This window comes from Clinocottus analis, unplaced genomic scaffold (genome assembly GCF_023055335.1).
Source record: "Clinocottus analis isolate CAN_PGR_092001 unplaced genomic scaffold, fCliAna1.0.p SCAF_13, whole genome shotgun sequence".
Classification (NCBI taxonomy): domain Eukaryota; kingdom Metazoa; phylum Chordata; class Actinopteri; order Perciformes; family Cottidae; genus Clinocottus; species Clinocottus analis.
In genome coordinates this window covers 17,973,725-17,998,839 of record NW_027175854.1, presented here as the reverse complement: position 1 = coordinate 17,998,839, position 25,115 = coordinate 17,973,725, and the positions used below count along the sequence as shown (strand labels likewise).

Here is a 25,115-nt window from a genome sequence, read left to right as displayed (position 1 = left end):
ATTATGATTTTGAAACTTTTTAATAACACTTGTTTCATGATGGTCCTCTATAGTTTACAGGTAAGTCAAAAATAAATACAACTATTAGCTCCACTCATACAAATCGGCCATTTTTTCACCTCCAGATTATAACTTGCAGAAAAAGATCCGGATGAAGGCCAAATATTTACGAGGCTGCCTCGGCCGATATTAATGCCACAGTGTTGACGCTTCACTTAACACACGGCGCCGATCAATACCTCCCTCCAGAGGTAACAATGGACCTCTAAATTTTAACTGCCTCTGGTCTGGATTCACAGCGCCGCTCCCATCTGGCTCCTCATCACCGTTCATATCCGCTTCCTCTGGGAGACGACAAGGAGAATAAAAGCCGAGAGAAGAAGAGGAGAGCGTCTTAAAAAGCCACCTGCCGGTGTCTCATCAAGTAGAAGGATGAGTCCGGAGCTGGACCGGTCCACTGTTTATTCCCACCAGCTGCTGGGAGACGCAACGAGACAGTGCACGTGGAATAAACCGGTTTTATTAATGCGCATCGTAACCTTGACTCTTGCCGAAAATGTGAAAAGCAGCGAAGAAATAAAATTGACAAATTGTGAGTTGTTTCCCTGCCTGAGCGTAACTTGAAGTGTTATCCTGTTAAAGTTCTCAGCGAGTTTAACGTGAAGCTCGGCTGCTGAGAAATACTGAAACACGAGCAACTCCTGCAAAGTTTCATTTGAATAAAGGCAGAAAAATAAAGTAGATTTGTGGAGCGACGAGTAGAATCTGCATGCGTGAACTCAAGACTTGATCCTCACGCCGATACAGTCTTTACTTCCTGTTTTGTATGATAACCGATCAAATGATTGATTTCACACATTTATGATGAGATGTTAGCTGTGATTAGGTCTTCTATGGCTTTTTAAAAACACATGATATGGCCCACAAGCCATTGCATTAACTTAACATAAACATTTGGTGGGTTTTAGTTTCATTAGCAGCGTTGCAAAGTTCTCGTACGGCTCATTTGCACTGACCAGTTGTTTAGCAGCCTTTTGAATATTTCAGTCTGCGCGCGTCTTAGTCAAACAGAGACCTAGTGAAGGCTCACAGCGTGGTGGATGCAGTGTGGCCGTCGCGTCTCTGCGCTTCACTCGTGGCTTTTGCTTCGTGCCGTCAGGTTTCAGATGTTCGGTCTGGTCTCTGGTCGTCTCAGCGTCGTCACACAGGACGAGGCAAAGTGAAGTCGGATGCAGAAGTTCGCTCGCTGGGATAAACTACAAAACGTTCATGAAGTCGTGGCTCTCTGGCGCGACAAGAGGACATCTAGAAACTGTCACAGCTACTTTATTGGATCAAAAAGAATTTTAAAAAGAGTGGAGGACAAAATGTCCCTTAATTAATGCCAATGTAATTAGATTCTACCAGCACCAGACCTTGCCATCTTTTCATAAAGCCCACACTGTACTGCACACTCCAACCGCCTCCTCCTGAAGGCACCAGCTTCACATGTGAACGGTAGCGTCGCTGAACATTTGTGCGCCGTGGGGATGGCCGGGCGTCATTTCTTGGACCAGAATCCTTTGTTTCTCCATTACATGTTGATTGGTTTTGTGAAAAACTGAAATGGAAAAATGGAATAGCAACACCGGACGTTATTTTATGGCTTTTGCGTAACGGGAACGAGGCGAAAGGGTCCAATTCTTTGTCGTGGAATTGTATTCGATATAAAAACAATAATTTATGCAACTCTTCTTGAAGCATATCTGGCAAACATTGTGCTGCAGGTGGAAAAATAAAAGATGGCTACCGCTTGATAGCAATGATGTCACATTTCAGAACGACCTTCTTTCTCTCAGACACCGAGCTGGAACAGAAACACACACTTATCTCTCCTCAGTGTTCACACATGTACGTCCAGTTGGTATTTAAGCGTCTGTCCGTCTGGATTAATCTCCTTTTCTCTTGGCCGCCGCAACTCTTTGAAATATCTCAAGAATTATTGGGATTTCATCCACACATTCATGATGTCATTCATGTCCCCCAGGAGCGATCCTTATGACGTTGTTATCCGCTGACTTGCAGATGTTCATGTCGCCACGCAGACAGTTTGAAGTACTGAAGTATAAAATACTGACGCTCCAGTTCAGGGAGAGATTCCTCTGAAGATCAGGCCTGCGTCAGACTTTATTATCTAGTCACATTTGTTTATGTTAAAGTGCATGATTTAATTAAATAAATTAAAAAATGGGGGGCTAAATGAATGGTTATATATCTTCGAAATACAAAATTATGTATATTTTAAGAATAATCAAATATTTACTTACTAGACTAATCAAACAAATAGATTTGGTGCAGCCCTAGTTTGCATGTTGCTGTTAGCATCATGTTAGCATGTTGCTGTTAGCATCATGTTTGCATGTTGATGTTAGCATCATGTTTGCATGTTGCTGTTAGCATGTTGCTGTTAGCATCATGTCAGCATGTTAATCTTAGCATCATGTTAGCATGTTGATCTAAGCATCATCTTTGCATGTTGCTGTTAGCATCATCTTAGCATGTTGCTGTTAGCATCATGTTTGCATGTTGCTATTAGCATCATGTTAGCATGTTGATCTTAGCATCATGTTAGCATGTTGATCTTAGCATCATCTTAGCATGTTGCTGTTAGCATCATGTTTGCATGTTGCTGTTAGCGTCATGTTAGCATGTTGCTGTTAGCATCATATTAGCATGCTGCTGTTGGCATCATGTTAGCATGTTGCTGTTAGCATCATATTAGCATGCTGCTGTTGGCATCATGTTAGCATGTTGCTGTCTGCCTCACTGATCGCTCTGCGTCTTGTTTGCGCGTTGAATGGACACAACGGTTATTCTTCTGGAGAGAAATGAAAACATTCTTTTCATTTACTTTTATTCACCTGGATGCGTTCATGCGCTCACACTCCACTGGCCTTGTTTTTTTTAATTTGTTCTATTCCCTCTCTCGCTTTCCTCTTTGCACTTGAACACAATCGTACACGTCTCAGCCTTCATGCGCCCGCTCGTCTGACAGAGTGTGAGATGGACGCCTCGCTCTGGAGGATGATGCGTGGCTTTGTTGCGTGGACCAGCGCCGGTATTCCCGGGCGTGAGATACAGAGGATTCGCTGAGAGTTTCTGAGCCGTGTCGGTCACTAACTGGGCTGCGTGCACAGGCGAAGGCGGGCGAACACGCTACATGTGGAGAGAATGAACACCTCGCCTCTGCTGAGGCACCTCTGGCCGTCCATCCAGCTTCATCCGTAGGAGGCATTTGAACAACTGTATCTCGGTACAAGCTATTATAGTCGGACTGAAATGGCCCCCGGGTCCAGCGGCGTGGAGAAGGCTGCGGTTATTAAAGCAGTAAGCTGTGAATTAAATGCAGACAGACTCCACAACACGCGCCCTCACGTTTGACCAGAGGGGTTTGAGGCAGAGGACGTGTTGGTCCAGAGGCAGCTGGGAGAGATATATATATATACTGTATCCCAGCTTTATGTTATGTTGTTTTTCTAAGTCGTAGCTCAATCGCCTTCTAGGAGACAGAGCGGCAGACAAGGAAGCGAAATGTGGGAAAATATCCATTACAGGTCCTGTGAATAGCGCCGGCTGCTGTTGCCCTCAGCGCGAGGAAACAACCGGCTCAGTACACGGCCGACTCCGACTGGATGAAGCGTGTTGTGTATCTGGATCTGTGAGATGTGAAGCAGAGTAAAAAGATATTTTTTACACCATGTTCTGCTTAAATATTTCATACCTGCAACTCATCCTCTCTCTCTCTCTTTCTCTCTCTCTCTGCAAGCTAATCCTAGCTGCTAAAGTTTCCGTGACAGTGCAGAAGCTGACTTCTTAAGATTCATTGCAGAAGAAAACGGGAGTTCTTTCACAAAATGTCAAATACGGGCTATTTAGTTTTCCCCGAAAGTCCTTGAAATGTAGAGCAAATGGAGGAGACGTATCGCATGAGAGACCTTAAGAAGAACCAGAAGAAAAGAGCGCACCGTCGCTGGATGCACACAACGTCCCGCGCATATTAAGTTTAAGCCTTATTATGTGTTGGACAGATACTTTAAAGATGTTGTTTTTCTGTCTTCACAGCAAACAACAACATTGTGCACTTGTCAGCTGGCGGTTCTGGACAGAGCACTTTTATTTAGTGTGTGTGTAACTTCTCTCGTGCAACAAATACAGCGCCGTCCGGCTTTGAAAGAAACGTCTTTTCTGCACTTGTTGCTCGTGTTTTTCCTCCTGGAACGAAGACGCTCACCAGGAAGGTTAGAACCAAAAACACTGAGACAATAGAGGTGATGATGACTCTCCCACTGCCGTCGTATGCACGCTGCACAGGACGAGAGGTCAAGAAATAACCGCTATCACATCATTTGAAGATTTAAACCAGACGCACATGTCTCCCTGCAGGATGAGGCTGTGATGAAAGCTCATTTATTACCATCATGCAGTCATTATGAATAATAACATTGTTGTGTTATTCCAACCATTAACTGGGCTTTGCTGCCACGCTGAAACATATTGCATTCATCAATAAAGGAATGCTTTGTGCGATTAAAGTCGACATCGACTGTTGGACATCTTCTCTCCCTTCACTTTGAGTTCATTACACGTGTTGTCTCGTGCTGTTTATGCGCTTTGAAAGACGCTTCCTTTATTGTGCAGATGACATCGTGAGGACCGGCTCCCTTAGTGACAATTTACTGCATTTCCCAGAGTGCATTGGATGTGTTGGATGCATGGATCAGTTGTGAGTCCTGGGATGCAGGAAGTTGTGTTTGTCAGGTGTTGAAGGACGGGTTTGGGAGATTTATATTTTATGATGCTTGATGGTTCAATGTCATGACTAGAAATCAGAAAAATTGAATATTTTTTGTGGTAACCAGCAGTAACGTATGGAAGCCCATTTTTGACACAAGTCATAATTATGACAACAAAAAAGCCAACAAAAAAAGTATGACCAAAAAAAAGTCATAATTATGACAACACAAAAAAAGTTGAAAAAGTAATTATTATGACAACAACAAAATAAAAATATGACAAAAAAAGTCAAAAGAAAATCGACAAAAAAAATAAGTCAACAAAAAAATAAGTCATAATTATGACAAAAAAAAATCAACAAAAAAGTCGACAAAAAAAGTTGACAAAAAAAGTTTACAAAAAAGTTTACAAAAAAATGTCAAAATAAAAGTATGACCAAAAATAAAAAGTCATAATTACGACATTAAAAAAAGTAGACAAAAAAAATCTAAATAAAAGTATGAACAAAAGTAGAAAAAGTAGACCAAAAAATAAATAAATACATTATTATATATTATCATTGAAGATAGAATCGTTTGACGCAATCTGAATACATCTGGTCATGTTGTTGATTCCCTGATATTTCCACATTATGTGTCTTATTAATAACAGACTCTCTGGGAGACGTGGCGTTAAATGAAGGAAGCGTTCGGTGCTTTGACTCTGAATCAGTTCCCGGAGTGAAGCTACGCTAACATTAAACTCTCGTTACCGGTCCGTACCTTCTGAACAGCTGTGGCGTTGTGAGAACGACCCACTTACAGGAGAGGAGAGCGTTTCTGAGCAGAACTATAACGTGTGAATAATGCAGAGTTTGTAGTCGTGAATATAATAAGGCACAACAACAAGCGGTGCTGCTGCAGCGTTTAATGAGCGCCTGCAGACAGCGAGCGAGGGAGAGATGCAGCATGTCGCTGGATATTGTCCGGAGACATTTTCCAATTTTCTGGCGATCCGCTGTGAGGTTCATTGACATCTGCATTGTCACAATATAAATAAATAATGGAAACAGTTATAGGTGTTTTAAGCTGTTTCATATGATTGCTTTTTTCTTCTTCTTCTTCTTCTTCTTCTGTGTCGCATCCTATCACAGCGATAAATGCATTTCAGGAACTCAAATGAGAAAAAGAAAGGAGGCCAGGGCGAGTGGGAATATCTCCTGATGGTAATGCAGACTCTTTTTTTCCAGATGAGAGACGGAGAATGAGCGAGAATTGTGTCAGTGTTTTGGTTCCCTGCGAGACGCCTGTGTGGAGGTGCATGACGCCGCGCTAACCATCACAACGCCAGACCGACCAGTGTGATGGCGTTGGTGGGAAACCAGCTGATGTTGTCTGGATTTAAAGGAAACACATCTATGAGTCAAAATGGAGATTTATTGCGCATCCTGTCCTTGTAGGGATTTAATTCCAGTAACTGAAAGAGACGGCGTTCATAGTTTCAGCAAAAAGCCCAATTTGACCTCCCTGCAGAGGGTTTTTTCTTTCTGAAATCACATCTACTTGCTTGGGATTGTTGAATTAAAACAGTGTATTTACGTCATTTGCGTTATTCCTGGAATCGTTGCACCTTTCCTCTGAAAGAGATTCAGCGGCCGCTCATCTCACCGAACTTTCCGGCGCGAGAGGCTTCGCCAGCAAAGTTTGTGTGTCTATTCTTACCACATAAATGATCCGGCTTTCACCTGAAATACCGACACCTCGCCCCGTGCCTCCTCATTTGAATGAAGCTGCTGTCGGCGTGCGCCTCTCCTCTTTGCACCTTTTGTGCCGAACACTCAGGGTATGAAAATACCCAACAGGGAAACACCCGCGTGTCAAAGTGCTGCGTCTGGAAGTCTTTGCGTTGCTGTAGAAAATCATCCGGTTGGCAAAAGCAAAAGGTAGAAAGAAGCTTCCTGAAGATGCCCTCCCCTGTAATAAAGACACAATAAAGAAAGTGGCTGCTAAAGTATGCTAATGTGGCTCGGTTTCCTCTACTTAGTCAGGACGTAACGCTGAAAAGAACAGCTGTCATGGCCGCGGCCGAGTACTGCAGCACTGAATCCCTGAGTGTTGTTTGTTGTTCTGTCGGAGGAAAAAAAAACATCTTCTTGAGCCTTCTGGGTTTTATTTTTGCTGAAATTCAATCTGGACAGACTTTCACAGCTTGAAAGTCTCAACAAATTAGAAACTGTTTAGTGTTTGACTGTCAATATCAATATTATGACCAATATCATGGAGACCCTCCTCCCATTAGAGCCCAGAGACACATTAAAGACGACATCGTATCATCGTAGGAACCCCAAATTAATTCCAATACTTGTGTTTATTGTTTGTATTTGTTCAGCAAAGTCTTGGGAAAAAAATGTATATATGCAAACAAATCCCTTTTAAAAGATATTTTGATGGTAACTATGAACATCCAGCATGATATGAACCAGATTCCCCTAAAGCGCCTCCTGGACCGTTAATAAGACACCTTTTTTTTTTTTTAAAGCAACCCTTCATCCTCCATTTTAAATCCAAATCACCTCACTTGGAGATACACGGCTTTCCACCGGACAGCCGTTTACAAGCAAGCGCTTTGATTATGAACAGAACAATAAACAAATAAAACAAAGGCTCTGATGTCTGGCGAATCATTTAGTGACAATAAAACATGAATAATTGATCACGCATGAACCTCACCCATCATGAGGCTCGCCCCTCGTCGATCAGCTTTCAATAAGGAAAGTGATCGATTTGGGTGATTTTTGCATAAAAACCACGTTGTTCTGTTCTTCTCTTCATCACCAGCCATGCTGGTGGATAATTGGGCCCATTGAGGGAGGAGGAGATCTGTGAAGGAGGCTACAAAGCACAAATGTTTACTTTCCTCACGCTGTCTGTCTTTCCGAGCGTCGTCTGTTGTTGGATAGATCAGCTGCCCGGCGTTGATTCACTGAAACAGACGTGAAGGGAAGCTAGCGCTGCTGCAGTCCACATCTGCTGAGTCAGAGAGAGACTTTGAGTAAATAAACTGTCGCATCAGTTTGGATAGAACAGTATGAAGATATTTTCCCTGCGTGTGAGGGAGGGTTTCACCGCTGCAGACCGCTCTGGAGGGGTCGTTAGGATGTTATGATCTTATGATGTTGAGCAAACACAGTTTCTGGCTTTACGAGCGTCAAAATCTGTCGTTAATGTTTGTGCGTCTCCTCTGGCGCACTAAAGGTAACCGGCCCGACGTGAGCCATGAAGCAGCAGACCGATCCGAAGCGACGGCAACGGCCGATCCCACGTCAGCACTATGAGAAAGATCTGTCTGTGGAGAGCAGGTCCCAGTCCAGTCCGAGGGTTTGACTGGAAACCGGGAGAAATTTAATGTTTTTGTGGTGTCCACAAGTAACCAGCAGGAACGTATGGAAGCCCATTTCTGACAGTCATAATTATGACAACAAAAAAGTCGACAAAAGAAGTCAACACAAAAAAAGTTGACCAAAAAAGTTGAAAAAAAAATGAATAAATAAAAGAAGTCGACAAAAAAAAACTTGACAAAAAAAGTCATAATTATGACAACACAAAAAATAAAAATATGACAAAAATAGACAAAAAAAGGTAAAAATAAGTCAACAAAAAAAAGTCACCAAAAAAAAGCTGACAAAAAAAGTTGACACAAAAAAAGTTGACAAAAAAAGTTTAAAAAATAAATTAATTAAAAAAGTCGAAAGCACACAAAAAATAAAAATATGACAAAAATAGAAAAAAAGTTTAAAAAAAGTTGACAAAAAAAAAGTCGACAAAAAAAAAAGTTGACAAAAAAAGTTTAAAAAATGAATTAATTAAAAAAGTCGAAAACACACAAAAAATAAAAATGACAAAAATAGAAAAAAAGGCAAAAAAATTGACAAAAAGAAAGTTGATAAAAAAAGTGGACCAAAAAAAAAGTGGACGACAAAAATATATATACGTTTTTATATGTTATCATTGAAGATAGAATCGTTTGCCCCAATCCGAATTCATCTTGTCATGCTGTCGATTCCCCGATATTTCCACATCATGTGTCTGTTATTAATAACAGACTCTCTGGGAGACATGGCGTTAAATGAAGGAAGCGTTTGGTGCGTTGACTCTGACGTGGAGTGAGAGCAGACGTTAACATTAAACAATGCAAGACGATGGCTGAAGCCTAAGACCAAGAGAAAGGCATCATGGGAGATTAAAGAGAGCGAGAGGTGCCGAGTATGACACCGGAAGACGTGGCGTCCATAACGCTGTAACTTCATCGCCGCGTTGCCGATCTGAAACCCTTCATCGCCTCGTTTGCCTTCTTCTTCCTCATGTCAGTGTGTGAAGATCATTTTTTAACCGAAAGTTTGGATTTTGTCGCCGTAAAGAACATCGATCAGCAGAGTTATTGCCGCAGTGTTTATTTCCTTAAGCCTTTTGATGAACTCCAGGCAGATAAAGACTCAGCTGCATATTCCATGTAATCATCGCGACACAGATTTTAACCTCCCTTCAGGAAAACAGCTTGCGCCAATAAACTCCGTGGAAACGATTTCAGGAAGCCGTATCCGGCGTTTATGGACACTAAATCAGTCTGTTTCTGTTCTACATCGGGGGAATAGGCTGAATGTGCAAAGACAAAATAAAAAGGAGGGCATTTCCTGTGAAGAAAACACAGCAAACTGCTCACCGTGACCTCTCACGGAGACAACTTCACTTCACTTCAGCGTGATGGAAGGCGCTGGCTCGTTGAAGGGCGGAGTGAAAGAAGAGGAAGGTGCAACAGAGGGGATATCTGTGCCTATAGACCTCGGCTGGAAGCACGATACCCTGATGGCCAGATAAGAGAAGGAGAGGATAAGCGAAAGGGAGAGGACGTTGGAAAGCGGAGAGGGGCCGACGGGAGCCTGGAAATGGAAACCGCCTCGGCCGTCTGGAGAAGCAGCGGATAGCAGCTCCTGCAGATGCACTGATGAAGAGATAGTGACTGAGGGAAAGCGTTTGACTGCAGTAAGAGAGAGAGGAAGTATGGATATCTGTTCCCGTTGATGCTCCGTCAAGACTCCACTGTTGTGTATTACGATCCCGGCCGGCTGAGCGATACCATCGCCCGGCCGTGAACCCAGGACAAAGGGAGCAAAGCGGGGGAAGTGAGACGCCTCGGAGCCTCTCGGTGTCACCGCGGATTAGTGAAGGAAATGGAAGTGGAACAAATGAAGTGGCCCACAGAGTGAGAACTACTTGTGTATGCAAAACTGGCCCCGAATAAGCAGGAAGCTTTTTTTTTTTCTTTTTTTTTTTTGGAGAGGGGGGATAAACATAAACAAGGCGACTTGGGGAATGACACAAATAAGGACTCGCAGCATTTTAATGGCTGAATTATCATGATTTTTTTTATGCACGGAGTAATGCGTCCCTTTGGTTCTGGGATTAAGTGTGACACACACACACACACACACACACACACACACACACACACACACACACACACACGCACGCACGCACACACACACAGCTGGGACCAGACTGGAGATCTTGCTGGGAGCATGTTCTGCTTGTCTAGCAGGGTTCGTCTGCTTCTGGCCGTCCGCCAACCGCCCTCACGCCGCCCTCATGCCGCCCTCACGCCGCCCTCAAGCCGCCGTCACGCCGCCTTCACGCCGCCCTCACGCCGCCTTCACGCCGCCCTCTCGCCGCCCTCTCGCCGCCCTCACGCTGCCCTTATGATGCCCTCACGCCGCCTTCAAGCCGCCCTCAAGCCGCCATCATGCCGCCCTCAAGCCGCCCTCATGCCACCCTTAAGCCACCCTCAAGCCGCCCTCATGCCGCCCTCAAGCCGCCCTCACGCCGCCCTCAAGCCGCCCTCAAGCCGCCCTCATGCCGCCCTCAAGCCGCCCTCATGCCACCCTTAAGCCGCCCTCAAGCCGCCCTCATGCCACCCTTAAGCCGCCCTAATGCCGCCATCAAGCCGCCCTCATGCCGCCATCAAGCCGCCATCCAGCCGCCCTCATGCCGCCCTCAAGCCGCCCTCATGCCACCCTTAAGCCGCCCTCAAGCCGCCCTCATGCCACCCTTAAGCCGCCCTCATGCCGCCATCAAGCCGCCCTCATGCCGCCATCAAGCCGCCCTCATGCCGCCCTCATGCCGCCCAGAAGCTCCCGCATCCCTCAGACAAACAAACAGAGTCCTGTAAATGCGAAGAAGAACAACGAACCCGGTCGAGCCGAGGCGGACCGATCGGGTTCCCCCCGGCTGCTCGGATCTGGAGCCACTTGTAGCTGGCGCCGCCCGGCTCCCATCGGGCCTTTTTTCATAGACTCAGCCAAGACGGAAATCACACCGCGGGCCCCGTGCCAGACAGACGGGGGGAGAAAAAGGGATAAGTGAGCGTCGGCATTGGTATATCTCATCCTGACGCCTTTATAGACGTTAGAGACATATTAAAGGACATGATTAAAGGGGGAGCCGCTGCACCTGGAGGGCTGCCGCCCAGGCTTTGTGGTGGCAGGAGCCTGAAGGGAAGAGAGGCAACAAAAGGAAACAGGACGAGCTCGCGGGCCGGAGCCGAGCGGCTGTTTGTATTCGCAGAAGAAATGGCGGCGTGTCACCGACATGACGGAGCAGTTATTGGATCATATCTCACAGCGAGAGCCGACCCGGGGAAAGAGACGGAGCTCTTTGATCCGTCTGATGTGAAGCGGACCTGGGAGTCCCCGTCTTTCTGATTCCTCTCCTCTTTTTTTTAATCTCGCCTTCAGCAGAAACACCACGGCCCTCGCTCACGCCAACACCCCCCCCTCCCCCCTGTGTTGTTGTTGTTGTTTGTGTATCGCTGGTGTTCCATGCCAGTGTGCTTGAATGTGTGTTCACATCTCTATGCAAACCGGTTTGTAGTGTTTGTAGCGCATTGCATTATGAGATGTTTTTTTGTGTTCTCACGTTGTGTTTTCTCGCTGTGTTCCAGACAGAAAGATCTTTGTGTTGTGAGTCTGCAGCGCTGTGGCTCGCCCGGCCTCTATGAGTCAGTTTCCTTTCTGCTTCAGCAGCAGAAGGTTGTTGTTTATGCTTTCGCTTCTTCTGCGTTCTTCGTCATTAATAAAGATGAGGATGTCTGATTGAGAGAATTAGGAGACGGCATCTCTAAAAACCACGTCGCCTCGTCTCCTCGGTGGACTATTGTCACGATCCGGCAGTGAGATTGTTTGTCAAGAAGTACTTTCTGAAGTTTGATTGCGAGGTTATGTTATTTCTTGAGAATTATAAATCCCCAAATTTACATCTTGAAGACTGGATATAGACCACACCAGATTTTTCCATTAATTTATCCGCTGATCTGAGATAAAAAATGCACGTTCTGTAAATATTAATTAAGCTAATGATTCTTTCTGAAGTCAAACCGCTACGCTTCTGTGGAAGAACGTCACCATTAAGTATGAAAAAAAAAATACTGTTATTGAGCTGCAGAGGAGGAAATGAAACCGTCAACTGAGCTGTGATGCTAAGCTAATCAGCTAATCTCCGGGTCGGTTTCTCTCTCCAACGATATGTCGGCGTGGATCTGAGGAATCGTCTCCGTTGCTTCATTTTCTGAATTAAATCGTTTTTATTTATTTACACTCCTTGTAATTATCTGAACATCTGGTATAGAAAATAACTGAATATATAATAATACAATATCTGAAATAAAATGGGAGGTAACGCGTCCAAACTGCATGAACCTCGCCGAACGTCTGAGTCACGACCGAGTTTTGAACACTTGACCTGTCTGTTTATATTTAGGTGCAAATCTGCATCATGCAAAGCCCCCACCACCCTCCTCCACACACACACACACACACACACACACACACACACACACACACACACTCTCCTCCCCTTGAGGGAAATCTTGTGTTTTTATTTTCCTCTAGTTAAATCAGCCTCACTCACTTAATCAGGCATGTTGATGAAGGGTCTAATTTGTAGCACTGGAAAAGAGAGCGTGTGTGTGTGTGTGTGCGTGTGTGTGTGTGTGTGTGTGTGTGTGTGTGTGTGCATGTGTTGTACATAATATCAGTCAGTCGCTGCAGAGGATTACAGTGTCTTCGGAGAGCATTTCTGTTTTACATTACTTCATTAGGCTCCCTTTGATAACCTTTCATTTTGTATTATTAGCTTCCATTTAATCCAGCTCCTGTCTGAGCTGTGTGCGATGTTCGGCGTGACGGCGAGAGCCTGTGGAGAGACAACTCCTCTAAGTGTTGGGCCGCGTAATTAAGCAATAAGCCACAAGAGGCTGAGCTTTACAGTGTTTCTGAACAGCTGCTGTGAGATGTGTTGCGAGGCGTGACTTGTTAGCTGTGCTGCAAATCAGTGTAAAGAGCAACCTTTATTGATTCACTGCCTTCACAACGGAAGGGTTCAAAATGGTATTGTTGTTTAAATTCAGATTATTTAAAAGGTAAAATCCTTCGTGGCTGTCAGTGTATTTACATAAATGTGTCGTCGCCCCTCACGGGACTCAAACCTGTGTTTACTGCCCACTTCACCGCCGGCGTCCCACAGCGTTGAGATGCTTCTAATGCTAACCAGCGCTTCTGCTGCAGCTCGCAGAAAAACACGAGGTCGCTGTCAGCGGGGAGACGAGGACCGTTCATCACAAGAACTCCAGCGAACGAGACAGCGAGCGTTTGTTTGTCTGAACTGTAAACACTTCCACCGCTTGCTCCTCTGTTGTTTGCATTTTTATTAGTTTACATAAACTGTTGTTTTTGTGGTGGAAACGCGAATATCGTAATTACCTTTGAGAGGTCGGTGTTTGTTATCGTGACTTCTCGTTCCCCCTCTTTGCGTTCTTAAGAGACGCTTCATAAATGTGTCCGTTGCGTGATGTATGGATTCATTTCTGCATATATTAACACCTCAATTAAGGTTGTCTGACTGAGGTTTCAGGACGGCGTGTTGATTGAAAGCTGCAATTACCTCGGCGCCCCATGGAGCCCCCCTACAATGCATTAATGGTCCGAGTCTGTCATCTTTTGTTCATATTCTGGCATAATTGAAATACCAGGCTTTTAAATTCCCATCAGCCGCCTCGAATAAACTCTCCTTTCACGCCGAACTCATGATGAGCTGCAACACACAGACCATGAAGTCCCAGTTCTGCTGCAGGAATGTATGAATCCATCGTCATTAAAAGTATCTGTGTCCAGATTAAGCATTCAATTGCATTGTTTTGCTCTTCTTTATTAGCTCAGATTATAGCTCTTTGGATATTTTCAGAGGAGAGAGAATCGAGCGCTCGCTCCCTTAAAACAATAACAGGCTGATGTGTTCCTCCTCTCACTTAATGCCTCCACTGGATGGCATTTAGCGTCACTTGTGTGTAAATGGATTATGTTTTACAGAGACATGGAAGAGGATATTAGAGCTCTCTAACAATCTCTACTCCAACCGGCGTTTGGCATCGCTCGCCATCTGTTCGGCGAGGCTGAAGTTGTAACGAGGCTTTACCGAAAAGGCCGCTAATGACGTAGTTATCAATATGCACGATGAAGTGGTGAGCGCTGAGAATCCAAACCAGATGCAGCTATACCAGACGGTTTGAACAGTGGTCCAAGTAACATCCTTGAAACCACCTTTTGCATCCTCTCCTCATCCTCATCCTCTCCTCGTTCGACGCCAATCCCAGCAATCACTCACTCCTGCGTCACGTCTTGTCTTGCAGGGCTGAAGATCCGCGAGGTGCTGATCAACGTGTCGCGGCAGCAGGTGGAGGACTTCCACGGCCCGGAGGACTACTGGTGCCTGTGCGTCGCCTGGAGCCACCTGGGAACCTCCAAGAGCCGCAAGGCGACCGTCCGCATCGCCTGTAAGTCGCTCTGACGCCGGCATGACCTCGCCGTGCCCGAAAAGGTCATCCCTCAAAACTGAATGAGGGGGAAACAAGGTCTCTCGCGGGGAAGCCACGCCTCCTTCCCGCTGCGACGGTTGTTCTCTAACGCTGGTTGTTTGTTCTCTTCCCCAGACCTGAGGAAGAACTTTGAGCAGGACCCCCAGGGCACCGAGGTGCCTCTGAACGGCATGATCGTGCTGCACTGCCGTCCCCCAGAGGGCGTGCCCGTGGCTGAGGTGAGGGCTTCTCGCACTTCAAACCAGTAACATCTCCTCCCGTGTTGCCTGGAGAGGAGCCGTCACCCGCCGGCTTCTTTCCCCCCTCGCAGCGTAAATCTGTATTCAAGGTACGGCGCGCTGTTGCTCTCCAGCATCTGCACGTCTCTTCAGTTTAGAGCGAGGCCGAGCCGCGGTTGATGAGCTGGAGATGCCGTTTGTTCATTTCCTCAGACTCCCTCTGTTCCAGAGGGGAGATTATTCATATACTGGGAGTAATATCTGCCCATCCGTGTGCATCGCCGTGTTTGCTATGTTCTCTGGTAAAAGAGGCTGCACGGCGATGACTTATTTAGATGTCATGTATTCATTTCACTCCCACTAGCGTTCCCCTCTCCCTCCTCCTCGGTGTGTGTCTGAAAGGGAGAGCCTGTCATAGCCATTTTAATTTGTACTATGAATATGAAATGAGGCTGTGGCGGACAGTCCTGTCGAGTGGTGTGTGTGTGTGTTGTGCCTCGCTCTGATGTCGCGCGCCTTCATGTGAAGGCTCAGCAGGCAGATATGTCAATATCAAAGCCGGCGTGCCCGAGCATCTGGAGCTCTGCGTTTACTTAAAGGCACAGTGCGCGATCCGCTCGCAAACAAAGTGACAGCCCCGACCGGCGCATTTCAAAGAAACCCTGCGATTACGCCCCCAGAAGGCTGGCAGGTCTTTACATCCACCGACTAACAAGTTAGCGTTCTTTGTTTCGCGATGCTAATAGCTAAAGCTTTGTTCACGTCCGCATGTTTGTTAACGAAAATAAGAAAACGCCCGAGGGGTCAGCGGCACAGTAGTTTAGGCGACGGGTGGGTGGGGCCTGTTTACTGGGCAGGAAGTTATGCAGATTCTTCTTCTTCTTCTTCTTCTTCTTCTTCTTCTTCTTCTTCTTCTTCTTCTTCTTCTTCTTCTTCTTATCTGCTTTAACTGATACGGGATTATTTAAGGTGCAAAAGGGGTTTATTTAAGGGGAAAAATGGGCTTATTTAAGGGACAAAGAGGCTTATTAAAGGGGCAAAATGGGCCTATTTAAGGAACAAATGGGCTTATTTAAGGTGCAAAGGGGCTTATTTAAGGGGCAAGGTGGGCTTATTTAAGGGGCAAAGTGGGCTTATTTAACCGACAAAATGGGCTTATTTAAAGTGCAAAAGGGGCTTATTTAAGGGACAAAAGGGGCTTATTTAAGGAGCAAAAGGGGCTTATTTAAGGGGCAAAATGGGCTTATTTTTTGGACAAAAGGGCCTTATTTAAATGGCAAAAGGGGCTTATTCAAGGGAAAAAAGGGGCTTATTTAAGAGGCAAAAGGAGTTTATTTAAGAGGCTTATTGTGTTTTAGATCTTGAATTATGATTTTAACAAACAGATTGTTAAATTGTTTCACAGAATTACATTCAGAATATTCATTTTTTATTTGGTTTTTGCATTTTTGGGGCTTTATTGCAGGGCGACAGTACTGAACGTGTTTCTTTAATAATCGATAGAACAGACTAAAGATTATTATCAATAAAACAGGTGTTTCTAATGCTGTATTCACACTCTTCCCTCAACACAGAGACGATGAGACTGAGTTCAACACCAATCAACAACTTTCTGTCACTGTGTCTGCAAAGAGTTATTTCAGCAATCCACTGAAAGATTCAGTGCAAGACTGCATTACAATATTATTAATCCGCAGTGTGGAGGTGTTTTGTGTTTCCATCACTGCGTGTCACTCTGCAGGCGCTCGCACGGCTGCATTAGTCCGTCACACTCAAACTGTACAGTTTCTGCTCATTGAAGTGGTCTTCATGGACACAGGACTGTTTTTTTGTTTTGTCTTTCATTATTTCATGAAGAGAACTAAGGCCTTGAAGTTACTAGATTGCTCTGCAGGGAAATAAATCAAATGCAAAAGAAGAAAAAAAAAACCCTATCAGAGTTTTAGCCAGCTCACTTAATCCCAACTGATTGTGGGAGACAGTCCGCATAATCCTGTTTTCTCGCCATTAATCTTAACTTCACGCATGGAATAAACACATTTGCACAAAAAGGTAACACACATTGTGTTTCTTACCTTCCTGCTGCAGAATGCAGAGCGAGGTAAAGTGTAATACGACGTCACAGCTCGGTTTAAAATACACTTTGACTGAGCGTTTATGCTTTTCAATGGTTGTACAAATACACTGAACATCAAACAAACCACAGAGGCACATGAGAGCATTGTGTTCTGCACACAGAGCACAAAGTCAAAGACTCAAGTTCGGACTTCTGTCCGTTTCTTTCACAACCTGAAAACACGCTGCTCGTCTTCTTTTCAGGATTAAAATCGGTGCGAGTGTGTGGACATGCAGCTGAAGTGTATATAACCCACACATGTCCTCCGGCTGGCTGCATCGTACGTTCTGTATTTTCACATTGATGTGAAAAAAACAACCCAAAAAACAGAAAGAAAAGTATACGATGGCTTTTAAGATTCCTTAAAGATGACCATGGACTCCCTCCGCAGCACACAACTGTGTGTGTGTCTGTGTGTGTGTGTGTGTGTGTGCGTGATGAATGATTCAGCTCTCACAAATGGAGCATCGGTGTACCGCGAGTCTCCCCCATGCATTGTGGTCATCAAATAGGCAACTCCTCATGCATTCATTAATGCCACCGGCTAACAAAGAGAATGGTAATTGTAAATAATGCAGGGACAGAATCCAGCGGCCTCTCGTGTGACTCGCACCACTCACATCAGAAGTCGGGGCCGTTCTCTTCTCTTTTTTTCCTCCTGACTTTCGGCGCCGCTGAGAGGTTAAAAGCCTTTCTTGTTACCGGCGCTGTGAAATTTGGCTCAGCGAGCGAAGCTGCAGCTCAGCCGCAGTGTGAGTTTAAGGAATCGAGGTCACGATGCGGCGTGATCTGCGTGCGTATTCTGAGCCGTGTTTATTTAGTTCATTTCATTTTCCTGCAATCTGAAACGAAAAGGCCTGATGGAGATTAATACTTTAGCGGTTGCAATGAGGGCTGAGTTGACCTGATGCAGAGGAAATGAGCTCCGACTTTGGACGCCGTTTCAAGACATAAACGCCGTACAGACAACTTTACGGCTTGAAATCCCCTCATGCCGCCGCTCCGTCCGTGTTCTCACAAGCAACACTAACAGTAAGAGGAAGAGGAGGAGGAGGAGGGGGACGACTTTATCCGCATCTCGCTGTAACTAAGCCACGCGGGAGTTTGTCGGGCTGCTGTGTAGGATGTTAATGAAAATCAGAGAATGCCATATTATCTGTCCCAGCAGCGATAGAGGCAATAATCTGCGCACGCTGTTAGTCCGACCACAGAGAACGTATCACACTCAAACAGCTTAAGTCGGCTTCAGTTTATTGGTGACGAGAGTCGAGGAGGCCAAATCTTTTTCACTTGGCTCCACTTTTTATAGACAGGGACCCGTTTAGAAAACAGATTATGCGCACTGTGATGTTGAGGCTGTTACATTATTGGCTCTGTTCATAGCACGATAATCTCATAATCAGTTTGCGTCGATGCCAAAAGAAAGTACATGTTCCCTTTTAAAGTATCTTTGTATATGCAGAGCATCGAGGCCAACCTGTAAGTTAGCATCGCACTGATTCCCTCTTTCGTTCTTCACAATTTAACTTGTATGACTTCTGAAGCGTCAATACAATCGCCACGAGTTAAAAGCTCCAAGCTAAGCCCACACTGTTAGCACCACTTAGCCGAAGGTCAACTAGTTTTTGGATGTTTTATAGTCTCTTTAAGCTATTTGTTAACAACCGCCTTTTTTTTAAGACGCGTAAAAGTATTTAGAAACATTACAATCTTGTTCCTGCAGCGCTCTTTTGGAAATCAATGCTAACGTTAGTGAGCTCGGCTACTTTTAGCCTAGTTAGCCTAGCTTGCTAGCCTCCAGGAAGACTTACTCAACCCATTGGAGGGCATCCGAATGTTGACAGCTGTATAAGGACAGATGTCAAATCACTAACTGAGAGCTCCAAGCGAAGCACCCGGTTAGCTCCACTTAGCCGAAGGTCGTCTAGTTTTTTGGTTTGAATATGTTTTATAGTCTCTCTTAGCCATTTGTTGACAACCGCCATTTTTAAGACGTGTAACAGTATTTAGAAACGTGTTTCATTTTGTCGAGCATAACATTAAAATCTCGTTCCTGCAGCGCTCTTTTAGAAATCCATGCTAACGTGAGTGAGCTCGGCTACTTTTAGCCTCGTTAGCTTAGCTTGCTAGCCTCCAGGAAAACATACTCAACCCGTTGGAGGCATCCGATGGTTGACGGCCGTACAGGGACAGATGTCAAATCACTAACTGAGAGCTCACATTGACGACGTTTATAATAAAACATCTGGCAGCAACTTGAGGAAGATGTGGACGATTATGACGCAGCAGAAGTTGACAAAGTGTCTCGCAGCTATAAACACCCACAGGCCTGAACACCTTTTCCACAAGCGGATCTAACAGGAAACTGTTAGATTCCTCGTTGAAACATTTGCATAACAGCCATAGACCTGTCCTGTATAGTTTATGTCTTCATGCAAAACTTTCAGACTTCAGTTTGACTAGAAAACAATAAAAAGTCTGCACTGAAATCTAAACCCCCGGAGGATAAAGATCACGGCTGTAATAATGACTGCATAATTAATGTTGCTCTAAGAAAACAATTAGGCCACCATCAGGGATCATAACTGTCATAGAAAATTGCATTTTTTTAAATTTATTACTCAGGATTTTATAGCCTCACATGGCACACGACACGTTTCAAACTCAGTTGTCGCTATAGAACTTTTTTTATTTTTTTTATTTTGTTTAAAAGACTGATTAAGTGCAGTCGCTGAAAGCCCGACCAATCAGGAAGGGACAGTTTGAAACGTCCTCATTAAAACACATTTAGGTAACAACACGGCCTATTTTCACTCCTTAAATTTAATCAGTCAGTGATTTTGGGTTGTTTGGCACAAGCAGAAAAGGTGATTATTTTATTCACAACTGTCAATCATCTATTATAAAGCTCACTGAAGATAACATGTGAGCAAATAGCTGTTGAGGTGAAAAGGGGAAATGTTGGCTGCCCTTTATAAGTGTAAAAGTTTAGTGGTTGAGAATAAAAATTTTAAAAAAAACTCCAATAACTTTAGAAAAAAACTGTTTTACAATCATTAGCCTCACATTAACCGCCCAAGTATTCTATACCAAGTGTAATTAATCATCAAGCCTCTCATCCAAAGTCATTTGAAGTACTTAAAATGTAATTATTCAGTGATGAACATAACATTTCCAGAGATAAACCAAGGACACAACAAGGGTTTAGCCACCCCCGCCTTCCAGAATATGCTGCTGTCAGATTCAGAGGGCTCATTTGTTTAATGTGGTTTCGTGAAAGTCATTGTTGCATTGAGGAAGAAGAAAAAAGGCCACACATGACTGAGGGAGGAGAGAGGGAGCATGAGGGAAGAGGAGGAGGAGGAGGAGGAAGAGCGCCCGTTAATGAAACCCAACCCTAATTAAATCAGATGGAACAAAACCTACTGCCATGCTTTGTGGTCGTCCTCACGTCGCTTTCACTTCCCATTTAAATGATTGTAAATGTCGGGCGTTGCATGTGCTTTCTGAATAATTGAGTGTTTAGGCCCGATGCAGCGAGGACCGGCTCCAGCTGCACTTGTCTGTTTGTTTGTTTGTTTAGATGATAGCACTCGGCACGTGAACTCGGATCGGTCGGTCGTCTCATCTCAACCCCTCAAACGGCTCGGAGCTCTCAGGGAAATAAAAGATGCTCGTCTGCAGGTCCCCCGGACCTCCTGCTGACCAATACATCTTGAATTTATTTCATTTGCTCTCTCTCTCCTGGCTGGAAACGATCCGTCGCTCAACCAGCAGCAACTTAAGAGCGGAAACTTTTCCCTGGGACACGGTGCGGATCGGTTTCCGTTAGCGTCAACGCGGTGACCTTGACACCGTGTCGCCTCGCCGCCGGTGCGCCGCCGCGAGGCCTGGGCGGCTGGGTCAGGTGTGGCACAGTTCAACGCCGGTTGCCGCTATCTAAGTGGAACAAATTTGCCAATTAAGCAAATCCGTTTCCCCGCCCTCCCCAGGCGGCGGCTTATCGGGCTCATTTGAGTCCGTCCTGTCCCTGCCGCCTCATCAGCATGTGCATCTCGCTATCGCTTCACCCCAAAGGGGAGACTCCAGGACCGACGCCGAATGCAAATCTCACTCTGGGTTTCTGTACGCTTCCTGCAGCGAACGCTGGCTCAGCGTGAAGGAGGGTGAGACGGATAAATCAAAAGGACCGGCGTACAAGACGATTATTTTAATTTACTTACTAAGAATTCCCTGAGATAAGAGACCCGGAAAACGAGCCCTCATCACCAAAGAGACTTAGCGTGTATTCGAGGATCACATAGAGACGAGCGGGACGGTGACGTGGTCAGTTACACCTCCACTTCCTCTTTGACTAATGCCTTTATCATTTCACCATCATTCACTGAATTAACACACTTTAGAACAATTTTAAAGCATCAAAAATAAGTATCAAGACGCCACATCAAAAAACATGTAGAGACACCATATGAATGTTTTTCGGGACAGTTTATGTAAGATATGACACTGGAGATATGTTGATGCCTATAGTTTTAGTTTAAATGCAGGACTTTTACTTTTTAAAATGGGCTTTCCACTTCTTTAGACACATGTTCACATTATTTTCCCACAAATTCAATTCAAAAATAGTATTTCTCCATAAACTTGAGTGTCTAAAATGTAATAAAGCAGTTTAAAAGCCCTTCACCCTCCTGTGAATGCATAAAATACAGCTGATATTGGGAACAGGGACATGAAAGTGTCCCCAACACACAGCATCTCACACACTTCTTGCAGAGCGAGTGATCCTGAGTGAAGGGCAGGTCAATAACGCAGTAATCAATACTTCAACACACAAACACGGCTCACTTGTTATCGATACCACCTAAAAAGGATTGAATAGAAAGTTGTTATCTTTTTAAGTGTGGTTGGAAGGTTCTGGCAGACTTAAAGTGTGTGTTTGTGTAACTGAACACACTCGAGTGACTCAAAAGTCCCAGAAGTTCACACCACAGCTGCCCTCTGATTTTTTAACATTATTATTGCAATTAGCAGAAATCAGATGTTTTCAGAAATTGTTCAGAAAATGCAGAATGTCCCATTTTTAAAAAGGGCATTAGTGGCTAATGAGGAGCGAGCTGTCAATCACTGAAATGAGCTCTGTATGAATACAGGAACATCTGTGATGGAGGGATTGACTCCACGCGGCTCTCAACATGGCAGCAGCTAGCTGAGTTAACAGCCTAAACAACAACAACAGTTGGGGCGGCGTTATCAGCTGTAATATGAGCTGCGTATGAGTTAACATGATTTAACAAGTCAACATCAGTTCATACGCACCCACACGAACCAACACACACCCACACGAACCAACACACACTAACATGCACCAACACACTAACATGCACCAACACACACCAACACACTAACATGCAGCAACACACTAACATGCACCAACACACCAACATGCACCAACACACACCAACACACTAACATGCACCAACACACCAACATGCACCAACACACTAACATGCACCAACACACACCAACACACTAACATGCACCAACACACCAACATGCACCAACACACTAACATGCACCAACACACACCAACACAATAACATGCACCAACACACTAACATGCACCAACACACTAACATGCACCAACACACTAACATGCACCAACACACCAACATGCACCAACACACTAACATGCACCAACACACTAACATGCACCAACACAATAACATGCACCAACACACCAACATGCACCAACACACTAACATGCACCAACACACTAACATGCACCAACACACCAACATGCACCAACACACCAACATGCACCAACACACTAACATGTACCAACACACTAACATGCACCAACACACTAACATGCACCAACACACCAACATGCACCAACACACCAACACACACCAACATGCACCAACACACCAACACACACCAACATGCACCAACACACTAACATGCACCAACACACTAACATGCACCAACAACCTAACATGCACCAACATGCACCGACACACTAACATGCACCAACACACTAACATGCACCAACACACCAACATGCACCAACACACTAACATGCACCAACACACACCAACACACTAACATGCACCAACACACTAACATGCACCAACACACACCAACACACCAACATGCACCAACACACTAACATGCACCAACACACTAACATGCACCAACACAATAACATGCACCAACACACTAACATGCACCAACACACTAACATGCACCAACACAATAACATGCACCAACACACACCAACACACTAACATGCACCAACACACTAACATGCACCAACACACTAACATGCACCAACACACTAACATGCACCAACACACTAACATGCACCAACACACTAACATGCACCAACACACTAACATGCACCAACACACCAACATGCACCAACACACTAACATGCACCAACATGCCCCAACACACTAACATGCACCAACACACTAACATGCACCGACACACTAACATGCACCAACACACTAACATGCACCAACATGCCCGTGCCGCCGGGCTGAAGCTCCTTCGTTGTTGTTTTTCTGCACCGTGTTGACGCTGACATGTGGAAGTAGTGAGAAAAACCCTGTTGGCTGTTATTTAGTTGTTTTTCTGCTAGAAAACAACAGTCTCTGATCTCTTACAGCTTACAGTGGTAGCAATTAAGACCAGGCCATATATTCAGAATTGATACTGTGATACGAGACTATGACAATTTTATTTAGTATGTCGTAATGCGGCACAAGTTTTGTCTTTTCCTGTTTTGAAATGTCACATTTCAGTAACGTGAGGAGCTGTTGTAGCTGCTCTATCCCGACTGAGTCATTATCTCCTCATTACTGATGATGTTTACCAAACATCTAATGTTGTGAAATACTTTGTGAAAGCACCAATATTAGCCCAACAATACTGTTACATATCCAGATGTTAGTAACAGTCGGCAAATGAAGGGGCGATATCATTGCACCCTGAAAAGCTGCTTCCTGACTGCTGGTTCTGACCCTGTGAAGCAGAACGGGCCCCATGATGCAACTGATCCACAACAGACTCCGTTCCTTTATTGTCTTTATGAAATAGATATTGTACATCCATTCATAAATCAAGTCATAAATGTTTCAATTGTTCTTGACGCCTGGTGTCGTGATGACATATATTGCATCAGATGCGGCTCACAGAGATAATTATTATCATCAATATGGCATCAGGGCTTGAGCCGAGGTTTACAGAGAGATACAGAACCACAAGCGAGGATTCAGGCTGGTCTCAGAGGAAGTACTAGCAGATGGATCATATATATATATATATATATATATATATATATATATATATATATATATATATTGAGAATGCAGCTTTGATGAAAGCGTTTCTTTACCACAATTTACATCTACCTTCAGGGGGCGGACAGCCCGACACCGACAATATCTATAATACAATCCAACTCATCTGCAATAAAATGTACATAAATAAAATAATAATGCTCAGTTTTTATTGTCAGATATCTCAAAATAAGTGCACTAAAGTACTGCATTAACTGTACTGTAACTACTATCCCTGGTCTTTTTTTCACCAGCATCATCTTGCACACATACCATAAAATATGAACGCACACAATGACATTGCCTTTGCAGCTCATTGTAAATGAAGAAAAAGACTCCACAATACTTTAATAACTGATTAATGGTGCAAAAATGGACCGTATAGCTGAGCATGTATCCCAGTCATTATGTTTTCTTGCTCCATTGTGATAGAAAATGAGATTTGTCATTGAGAGAAACCTTCATCATGTAACGGCCTCTGGGTTCCTCGCTGCAGGCGATGCATTTAGTTCTACTTTTCCTTTCCTGAGGTGACATATTATCCACTAAATGTTTAAATATATTTAATTCACACAACACAATGGTTAAGTCTTGGTACCTGTCAAGAGCAATATTTCCTCTGCTCTATAAAAACATGCGTCCCGTCTGAATACAGGAGAGAACAAAGGGCTGGAGGTTAATTTTCAAAACAAGGAATTCTCAGCATGACGCTGGAACACTTGTTCACTTGTTGTTTAAAGCCGCCTGGAGGAAAACAATTTG

General features: G+C 44.5%; 1 protein-coding gene across 1 annotated transcript in view; it reads left to right on the top strand.

The window, feature by feature from the left end:
* The window catches only part of LOC137783565 (netrin receptor UNC5D-like), a 150,031-nt gene that overhangs the window by 91,543 nt on the left and 33,373 nt on the right, over window positions 1-25,115 (top strand). Inside the window, exons 3-4 of the mRNA XM_068573624.1 lie at window positions 14,488-14,631; window positions 14,788-14,891. Coding sequence (XP_068429725.1) covers window positions 14,488-14,631; window positions 14,788-14,891 — 248 coding nt within the window. The remainder of the gene's footprint in view (window positions 1-14,487; window positions 14,632-14,787; window positions 14,892-25,115) is intronic.